At 37.1% G+C, this 10473-nt stretch overlaps 1 protein-coding gene across 1 annotated transcript; it reads left to right on the top strand.

Annotated features, from left to right (window-relative positions):
- The first annotated feature begins 7670 nt into the window (after nucleotides 1–7670).
- On the top strand, nucleotides 7671–9471 carry LOC120424069 (uncharacterized). Its single transcript, XM_039588091.2, has 2 exons — nucleotides 7671–8186; nucleotides 8246–9471. The coding sequence occupies exons 1-2, from the start codon at nucleotides 8093–8095 to the stop codon at nucleotides 9391–9393; spliced, it is 1242 nt and encodes a 413-aa protein (XP_039444025.1). The 5' UTR covers nucleotides 7671–8092; the 3' UTR covers nucleotides 9394–9471.
- Nucleotides 9472–10473: the final 1002 nt, after the last annotated feature.

Below are 10473 nucleotides of genomic sequence, written 5' to 3'. Positions count from 1 at the left end.
GGTACCTATTTTAAGCCTCTGATTCAAATATGAGCAAAATTTGTCAACATTTGCCCAGTGATGCTCGAGGGTGATGTTTGTATGGGAAAAATCGTAAATATATGGATATTTTCTACGATGTTATCAGCAGGTAGCGCTTTTGTCCATTTAAATATTCTTAAAAGCGAGATTCTCATAGAAAATTTTATGCTTTACAAATTTGTTGAACAGACCAACGTCACTGTGAAATGTGTAATAATCGAACTTAGGATAATCGAAACTTCGGATAATCGAGTCTGGACTGTATATAAAGAGTCATTGATTTAACAGCTCGTTACCAAATCAAACCTCAAAGGGTAAATATCCCTATAACGGGGGTTGCATTCATTTTCAACCCAAGCGGAACACAGGAAAAAAATCATGGTGATATTACATCTGGGAATGGGTACATTTTCTATGTCAAAAAAAAAGATTTAGAATAAAGTTAGGCAGTTCTACACATTCAACAAATTTTGATTTTAAAGATCATAGATTGGTCAAGACGTGTAACTGTAGACAAAATATATTAACATGAATTCATAGAAATTTTGCCTTTTCTTCAGTAAAATTAAACAGAGAGATGTTTTTTTCTGTTTCAAAATTCGAAAACTTGGCTTAACATTTGAAATTTTTTTAAATAAAATTCGATTTTGTTGTTACCTAATGAATTAACTGATATATCACCCCAAAGGTAAGATTTTTTCTAAAGGACCATAACATGGCTAAAAAGTAATAAAAAAACATCACTTTTGCTCTATTTGGATTTAAGGGGTGAAATACATGTAAATCGGCAATAAAAAAGTCAGAGGTTGGTTTGAGCACAAACTTAAACTTTTTTAAAATTCGTTTTTAGGACGAAAAAATTTGAAGACATTTGCCGAGATACAGCTAAGCAGTTCTCTCAAATATCGGTCATTCAATTTTTTTTTGTGTTTTTTAATCCGGCTGAAACTTTTTTGGTGCCTTCGGTATGCTCAAAGAAGCCATTTTGCATCATTAGTTTGTCCATATAATTTCCCATACAAATTTGGCAGCTGTCCATACAAAAACGATGTGTAAAAATTTAAAAATCTGTATCTTTTGAAGGAATTTTTCCATCGATTTGATGTATTCGGCAAAGTTGTAGGTATGGATACGGACTACACTGGGAAAAAATGATACACGGTAAATAACGGTCACCAAAACTTGATTTGCAAAAAAAACACTATTTTTATTTTTTTTTATTTTTTGATATGTTTTAGAAGACATCAAATGCCAACTTATCAGAAATTTCCAGGTTGTGCAAAAAATCTTTGACCGAGTTATGAATTTTTAATCCATACAGTTTTTCTCAAAAAATCTAAATATTGGTCGCAAAAATTTTTCAACTTCATTTTTCGATGTAAAATCAAATTTGCAATCAAAAAGTATTTTAGTGAAATTTTGATAAAGTGCACCGTTATCAAGTTATAGTCATCTTTATGTAACTTTTTTCAAAATAGTAACAGTTATTGATTTTTTAAAAATAGTGCCCATATTTGCCCACTTTTGAAAAAATATTTTTGAAAAGCTGAGAAAATTCTCTATATTTTGCTTTTATGAACTTTGTTGATACGACCCTTAGTTGCTGAGTTATTGCCATGCAAGTGTTTAAAAACAGGAAAATGTATGTTTTCTTGGTCTCACACTAACAACCCGCCGTTTTTTAATGTGGATATCTCAGCAACTAAATTAATTAAATTAAATGGTCCAATTTTCAATGTTAAAATATGAAACATTCATAAAATTTTCCGATCTTTTCGATAACAATATTTTCATTTTTTTAATCAAGACTAACATTTTAAAAAGGTCAAACATTGAATATTGCGCCCTTTTGAAATGATAGTCTTGATTTAAAAAAAATAAAATATAGTTTTTGATAAAATCGGAACATTTTACGAATGTTTCATATTTTAACATTGAAAATCGGACCATTAGTTACTGAGATATCTGTTTTCAATCACCTGCATGGCAATATCTCAGGAACTAAGGGTCGTATCAACAAAGTTCAAAAAAGCAAAATATTGAAAATTTTCTCAGCTTTTCAAAAAACAATTTTCAAATGTGGCCAAACATGGTCATTAATTTAAAAAAAAAAAACTGCGACTATTTTCTAAAAAAAAACTGTGCACTTAATCAAATAATCACTCAAGTACTTTTTGATTGCAAATTTGATTTTACATCGAAAACTGAAGTTGAAAAATTTTTACGATCAATATTTAGTCTTTTGAAAAAATCAGTATTGATTCAAAAATTCATAACTCGCTCAAAGATTTTTTGCACAACCTGGAAATTTCTGAAAAGTTGGCATTTGATGTCCGCTAAAACATATCAAAAAATAAAAAAAATAAAAATAGTTTTTTTTTGCAAATCAAGTTTTAGTGACAAAAAATTGAATTAAAAATCACCAAAAAAAAATTTTTACCGTGTATCATTTTTTTCAGTGCAGTCCATATCCATACCTACAACTTTGCCCAAGACACCAAATCGATCAAAAAATTCCTTCAAAAGATACAGATTTTTTTATTTTCATACATCATTTTTGTATGGACAGCTGCCAAATTTGTATGGAAAATTATATGGACAAACTAGTGATGCAAAATGGCTTCTTTGGGCATAACGAAGGCACCAAAAAAGTTTCAGCCGGATTAAAAAATACAAAAAATAAAATTGAAGAAAAAGACCGACTTCGTAGAGAATTGCTTTTTTAAAAAATGTAAATTTGCGTAAGACATGAAGGATAAAAAATACCGCTTACAAGATATGGCAAAGCAAGGGCGAAAATTGTTTAGCAGTAATGTCAATTTATTTAAAAAAATGTTTTTCAGGAAGCATTGAAAAAGTGATCGCAAAAATACTATCGAAAATACCTTGCATAAATTGAATAAAGTGCATAATTTTCGAAAAAAAAACTTCCAAAGATTTATTCAATTTATCGATTTTCAACAGTTCTATTGGTTTCCCATGACAAAAACTATATTTCTAGGTTTAGAAATATTCTCATCATTCTTTCAAAAACAAGATACAGCCACTAAAAGAAGAAGAAATAGGAAATTCCAGAAAAAAAAACTTTTTTAAATGGATTTTGATTTTTGTTCAGAGAAACATTTGTTTCCTCCCTTGAATGTCTTTACGGCATAGATAAGTGTAAAACTCAAAAACAGTAAGGATTAATTTTACATTTTAAAATTTCAAGATATTTATGTTAACATTTAACAGAAAATATCAAAATCAAATCAAAAAAAAATCGCAGATTCGCCCTATTGAACTTTTAATATGGAATTCGAAGTCGAAACCAGACTGTTGCCTTTTTAAAAATATAAAATTAAAAATTAAACATGGAGAAAATTTGAGAAATTTTAAAGAATTACTCATACGGAATTTATGGACCTAAATATTAAAAAAAAAATCAATTCAATTCATTTTATTTACCGAAATAACAATTTTACAACTTGTGCATAGAGATTTGGTGTTCCTTGCAACTATTTCCTTTTCAATCACCGCTTGGCAACAGAAGGTTCTTCAAATGCAATTAAAAAGAAACTAGGGAAAATTTGGCCGAAAAACCTAGTGAGAAAAAATATAAAAAAGATAAATTAAAAATTAGCAACGCGAAAGGCGATTTTGTAATAATTGCGGGCAAAACTACATCCAAAATTATTCACTTTTTATTGTGATGACAGCTACAACATAGGATACCCAAAATAGGTACATCTACCCTATACTGTTTGCACTTTTCGATTCGTGCGCCCGTATTGTGCGTATTTTAATTTCAAGAAACGTTTTTTCCCCCAACCAGCAGCGTCTAGCAGCCCGTCCGCGGGTTCTCCCCGGACCGTCCGTTTCCTGTTATAATTTCCGTTTCTTTAATCTGGCCTGCGGGCTCCGCCGCCGCGGATCGCCAATTCGCCAGTGCGCGCGCTCTTATTGTCCAGTTTGCTTGCTCACTCTTTCTTTTTTTTCATTTTTGGAGGAAGTTTTTTTTTTTTTTGCTAGCAATTTTGTCCGAAAATTCCGTCCGGAAGCGCCACCGAACCGCCAAAAATTGTACGATGAAAATCTTTTCTCTTTTTTTATCAGCAGTGTTGCCAGATTGGGATTTGCCTTTGTTTCATTTCGGGCAACAAGACAATTTGAAAGATTTTTTTTGTGTTGTATTTTTTTCTTCTTAGATTATTCTCTAACAAAATTTATACGTGTTAAAAAAAATCTCACATTTTCAAAATCACTACATTACACGTCCATCAATCTGTGGTTTGTTGAAATGCGTTTCATCTTATCGCTCGGAATGGATCTCCGGGCTGTTCTGCCTCAAAGTGCATGTGCCCTGTCCAGCAGGATGCATCCATCCTTTGACGCTTCGAAAGTCAAGCCAACTTTTCTGCGTCGGTTGGTCTCGGTCTGCAATGTGATAGTGGCCGACCCCCCTCCTTCTCGACGGATGGTCGTCCAAGATGCAAAAGATCCGATCCTGGTGCCCCCACCGACAAAAAAACAATAGAGAAGCAAACGAGCAGGATGAAATGAACGAAATGGCGCCTTTCGCCTAAATTAAAGTCATAAATTTTCGGTCAGTCACTGCATGCCCTTGCAGTTCACGGGTTAAGGAGAGAGAGGCTTTTCCAGGGCAAATTCCAGGGACCTTGTGCTGTGTCAATAGTGGCAAAGGCTTTGGAAGATTTACCACAGCACAAACAAACGCATCGAAAAGTGATGGGAATTTCAGAGGAGAATTTTCGGTTACAAAGAGCAAACTAGATTGGACAAAGTAGGCTTTGTTGGATTTTTTTTTTCCTAGAGGGAGACAGGAATTGTGGGGTCTTGATTAAAGTTGAACGTGCCTAGGCATTGTTTGATAGCAAATTTAGGTCATACCGAAAATGTTATCGGCAACCTAAATTTACCAGGGATTTGGTTTACATTACAACTTTGTTGCATTCGTAAGACATAATGATAGAGATCATCTATTTTCACCACATTCATTGTCGAATATCTTACTTAAAAATTCCTGATTTTCAATTTTTTTTATTGCTCCTTATGCCATTTTGCATTATTGTGCTATGAACCCTTATCATTAGGATCAATTTTCTGATCGATTAAGTATCTTAGGCTTATTTGTAGGTTATGACAAGGAGTTCTAAAAAAAAATAATATTCGACTTTTTAACCATTTTCTTTTTTTTTGTTTGAATATTTTAGTAGAACAAAAGTGACAATTCTTGAGCCAAAGTGCTTGTTCAAAAAAGTTAGTTTCGGCTGATGGCCTATCTACAATCACTAAGCTTAGAACAGTTAAGTAAAGTAAAATGGATAAGCTACTTAGGAAAGTACGCAACTTAGGGCCGTCACCTACAATCAACTTGGAAATCTTGCTGGGCTGATATATCGACGGCAACATTTCAAAAGGCATCATGTACATTTTGACACATTCTGGGTTATTGCATATCCTGTAAGCACTACTAATAAGCTACCTCTCCACCAAAAATGAGCAAAATTTACTTCAGTAAAGTCTGTTTAATAATGATTTTAAATAAAGCAACATTAACGAAATCTCTGACATCAGCAGTGTCTGTAGCCCTGTCAACCTGTCAAATAAAAGACTACATGAACCCCGTGACGAATAAAAAGCATCTTGTAAAACACGCCATGTACATTTGCCGACGAAAAGCGAATCATAACAAAAATTCCCCTCCACTTGCAAAAGGCGCCATGTACATTCGGCGAAAAAAATCGAATCATAACAAAGCTCCCCCTCCAATTACAGCAGGGTGATTTAGACGTTTGCGATTCCAAAAGAAGTTATGTTTTTCTTAAATATTATGACGGAATGTTTTATTGATGATTGATGATCAAGTATCAACAAAAACAACGTTTTTCATCATTTGTTATCATTAGAACAACTTCTTTTGCTTTTATATTAAAATGGGAATTCAAAAATGATGCTCAACATTCAAATTCGTTTTTCTCAAAACGCACGGTTTGTACATGATGCATTTTGAGATGTTGGCGTCGATGTAAACGTCAACTTCGGGAGTGATCATTTATTGCAGAACGCAGTTGGGGGGAGGGGGATCGAAGGCCTTGTTACAACTTTGTATGGAAATTTTGGTACACTCAAACCCCGATGGTTTGACACCAACTGTTGTCAAACGAACGGGGTCACTTTTTAGTTTGACACCCCTTTTACACGGAGTTCACACACCCTACCAAACGTGTTTTTTATAGTGTGCGTGAGCGCCGTGTAGAAAGTGACAGTTCGTCACTTTTTAGTTTGACTTTGACCAACCAACGGGATACAAACTAAAAAAAAGTGTCAAACGAAAAAGTGACCAACCACCGGGGGTTGAGTGTAGTTTGATTACTTTTCCATTGTACACAGAATTCTGCCGATAACAGAACAGCTGATTTTTTTCGGCCGAAAAATGTCGAACTTCGGCACATTAACTGTCATTTTTCGCTGAGTGCACGCCCGAAATGTCAAAAGTGTAGCTGTCATGTCAAAAGAGTACCATTTTTTGTAATGTTGGTACCACTGCTGATTTTAACATTTCGGGCGTGCACCATAAGGTCATCTTCGCTTTAAAATCTGAATATTTGAATGAAAAAAAAAGTGTTTTAAATGCATTTTACACCTGCAAGATTGTTTTGAAATCCTTAGTTTTCACAATATCTAAAATATTGACGAATTTTATTTTTCGCCGAAAAAATGCCGAATTTCACAAATAATCTAAAAAACGAACCCAGACATGCAAAATTTGTTTTTAAACCCAAAAAAAAATGTATTTAAAACTGATTTCAGTTGATTTAATTTTTTTTTTCGAGAAAGTTCCTTTAAAAAAATTCTATGTAATTCAATCGAAAATCTAATGTAAGCATATCAACATTTTAACATTCGGATATAGCTCCCAAAAAGCGTTTTCATATTGAATCAGGTGATTAATAACTTAGAAGGAAATGAGCAAGCAAGTTCTGTCCATGCATTCGTAAAATGATTTATTTTGTTTTTTTAAAGATTGGTCTCAAAACATGGAACCATCTAAAAACATGTTTCAGAAATTTGACATTGAATGTATTGTAGGAAAATTGTATTACAGTCATCCCACATATTCGGAACACCCACAAATTCGGAACACTTTTGTGGTAATTTGTCAATAGGATGCAAATTGCAACTTTTCTGTCGTCCCTGCTACTTTTAGGATCTTTATTCAGACATTCTCTTGCTATTTCACTGGTAAAAATAGTACTTTTTGAACAAAAAACCTAATTTCAAGACTATTTAATCCAGAGCAGCAAAACACTGCATCTAAATTGCATGTTCTATAATTGTGGAATGTTATTGTGCCTACCACAATTGTGGAACACCCGAATTTATTTGATATTTTCACAAAAAAAGTTATCAGACCATGTTTAAAACATCACTAACCTTGAGTTTTATTGGTTTTAGAGTGTGAAGTCATTTTTTTTTTTGTAAAAAATATGTACTCCTGGAGAGAAAAAAAAAGTTTGTTTAATCCGTAAGAAAAAAGTGTTCCGAATTTGTGGATTTCAAAGGTCAATGTTTTTCTTTGAAAACTTGATATAAAACGTAAAAATGTACAGCTGTCACATGAAGGAATTATGTTCAATTATCGATTTTCCATGATTTGTTGAACATTGGCAGATCTGTAAACGGTTCCGAATATGAGGGATTACTGTACGTCTATGATTGAACTTTTCATATTTTATCTTTCACGCCAATCATCTTTTTTCTTTTTATGCGTCATGAAACAGTTTGCTCCCCTCTCATCAGCAATTTTTCAAATCTTAAAGCACCACATAATTAATTCGTTTGCAATTGACACGTGGCGTCGAGAGGCGTCACACGTAGAAGCTTTTCTCCAAGGTCAATGAAAAAGTCCTTTAATTTACGCGTCAATCAAAGTGCCACACGACCTCTTTAATCAGCGGGGCATAGCACACACCACGTGTCAATGGCGCACTTGAGGTTTTGCAATAAAAGAAGCTTCCGTGCAGCTCTCACGGCAACTTGATTCCGTAAAGCAGCAGCAGGCGTTGCAATGGACACCCTCAAGGAAGCGCTCCAGCGCTATCTTCGATTCGACCCAACGGCTGACCAGTTCCGTCATCTGACCGTGCTTCATCAAGTAATCGGTGAGTTTGATGTTCGGAGGGGGTTGCTTCGATGCTGACGAAGTTTTTTTCTTTGCCAGGTTTCAACCAGGTCAACCCCATGGTCGTCAAGATCTGGCGAGCGACGGTTGCTTTGATGTGTTGTCAGTGCTTCTGCTTTGCGTACCGCGTGTACCTGGCGATTGCGCAGGACCTTGGCTTCACGTACCTCGTGTGCGCCCTGATGGTTGTCGGAGGCTATGCATCAGGAGGGGCGCGGATGGCTGGGTTTAGCCATTTTTACGGGGATTTTCTCGCGTTGAAAACGCATCTGCTGAAGAGTTCGAGCCTGTTGCGGGACGATCCCGAAGCGGTGCGCATTCGGCGCGAGCATTACGAGAACAACCAGAAGTTTACCGTTGCCATGATGGCGGCTGGAGCCGGTGCCATCTCGATCTGGAACATGACCGACTACCGGATGACGGACCAGTACGCCTTTCCGTTCGACTTGACTTTCTTGAATCCGGCGATTCGGGAAGTGTTTGAAACGCTGTACGGATTCTATCTGCTGTCGCTGGCTACGTACTTCTGGATTCCGTTCATCACGATCCGGGTTGGTTTGCGGGCACTTCGAGCCGAGATGCTGGTGGTGAACCGGGCTTATGGGGAAGTGTTTCGGAAAGCGGCGACCGGCGCAAGGTTTTTCGAGGGATGCTCGGACCAGCCATCGAAGCAGGCGGCGAAGCGGTTTTGGAGCTGCTTGCAGCACGAGCTGTCGAGCGTAGTAGGCGTGCATTCGGCCCTGCTGGACAACGTGTTTCGCATCAGACGGCTGGCGAGCGTTCCGTTTTTGGCGGAAGTGTTTGCCAGTGTGTCGATTACCTCGATCGCCATCTTTTTGCTGATGTTGCTTGGATCGGAAAGTCTTGTGTTGGTCGGAATCTCCTGTATCCTGCTGGTGGAGAGTTACTACAACAGCTCTTTGGTGGAGGAATTGGAAGAGGCCCATCAGGCCACCGGACACGTTGTTTATGGACTCGAGTGGCCCACGCTGATGAAGTACGACTCGAGCTGTGCCAGGGAGTATAAGAATGTACGGAAGATCTTGCTCGTGGTTATTATGAGATCGCAGCAGTCGCTGAACTTCCACTGCGGAGGTCTATTCAAGATGTCCATGGACACGTTTTCGGTGACCGTCAAAACGTGCTACACCATTTTCAGCTTTCTGGTACAGGTGCAGAAGGATTAAGGCACCTTGGTTAAACACACTACCTTTCATTGATGTATCTTGGTGAATTTGACAGCACACACAATAGTTTAAATAAAGGTTTGCACGTTGAGCATAGTTTACTTTGATCTTCGGGAAACCCTTCCGTTCTGTAACCAAACAAGGCCGGCAACGTTAATGACTAAATACTTTGCTGCAAATTGTTGCATCATTCGCTTTCCACTTGGAAACACTAGCTTCCAATTTCATACGCCCCTTTGCCTGATTGGCATCCGAGGTCAGTTTCTTCCACTGCGGTCAATAATAACTTTTCCCAGCCCCATGTTTGGCCCGCCCAAAGCCGTCCAGCGGCTCTCTCGACGGAAGGAATTCAAATTGCAAAATTCCGGTCCCTAATTCGTGCTAATCGTCAAAGACGCCACCCCCAGTGACAAATGCTTCGAAGTCAATCATCCCTTAACTCTGTGTGTCCAGCCGGCGGAAAGTCCGGGGAAAAGCGGAGCAGAGTATAATGAAAATTCCAATCCCTGTCGGCGACCTTCGCAGCAGGGTTGTGGGGTTGTGGGATCACTTCCTGGGATGACAACAAAGCTTTTTTTATGGTTCCGCACGTGGACCGTTAAAAAAGGGGAACGTCGCGCCGGAAGGGTTAGGTCATCAAGGATATTACAAATTGGGACAGTTGAAACGGCCACTTTCGAGAACTTGTTCGTCCAATCTGAACAAGTTGTACAAACGCGCTTTAATCTTGTTACAATCGCGTGTGATACACGTTGTAAAAAAAACAAACGCGCGAAGAAAGATTGTCCAAGAGGCGGTGACCAAAGCTGCTCAACGATTTATCACAATCACCTCGACGCACCGAGTCAAACCGTCAGGAAGTCGGCGTCAGTTTGTCCTAGATGGCCACAATATGGTTTCAGGACGGAGCCACGACAAGTTCTAACTTCGCAATAAATAGTGATTAAATCTCTGGGAAATCAATTAAATTTGTTAAACAAATTTATTTTACAAATATATTTTTTTTCACCCTGAAATGATATGATCTGGCAGCACTGGTCCAACATTCTACTTCAAATTAAAAGTATATAAAAAAAATTC

Source organism: Culex pipiens, chromosome 3 (genome assembly GCF_016801865.2).
Source record: "Culex pipiens pallens isolate TS chromosome 3, TS_CPP_V2, whole genome shotgun sequence".
Taxonomy (NCBI): domain Eukaryota; kingdom Metazoa; phylum Arthropoda; class Insecta; order Diptera; family Culicidae; genus Culex; species Culex pipiens.
The sequence above is the reverse complement of the archived record's forward strand: the minus strand, read 5'-3'. Positions and strand labels throughout refer to the sequence as shown.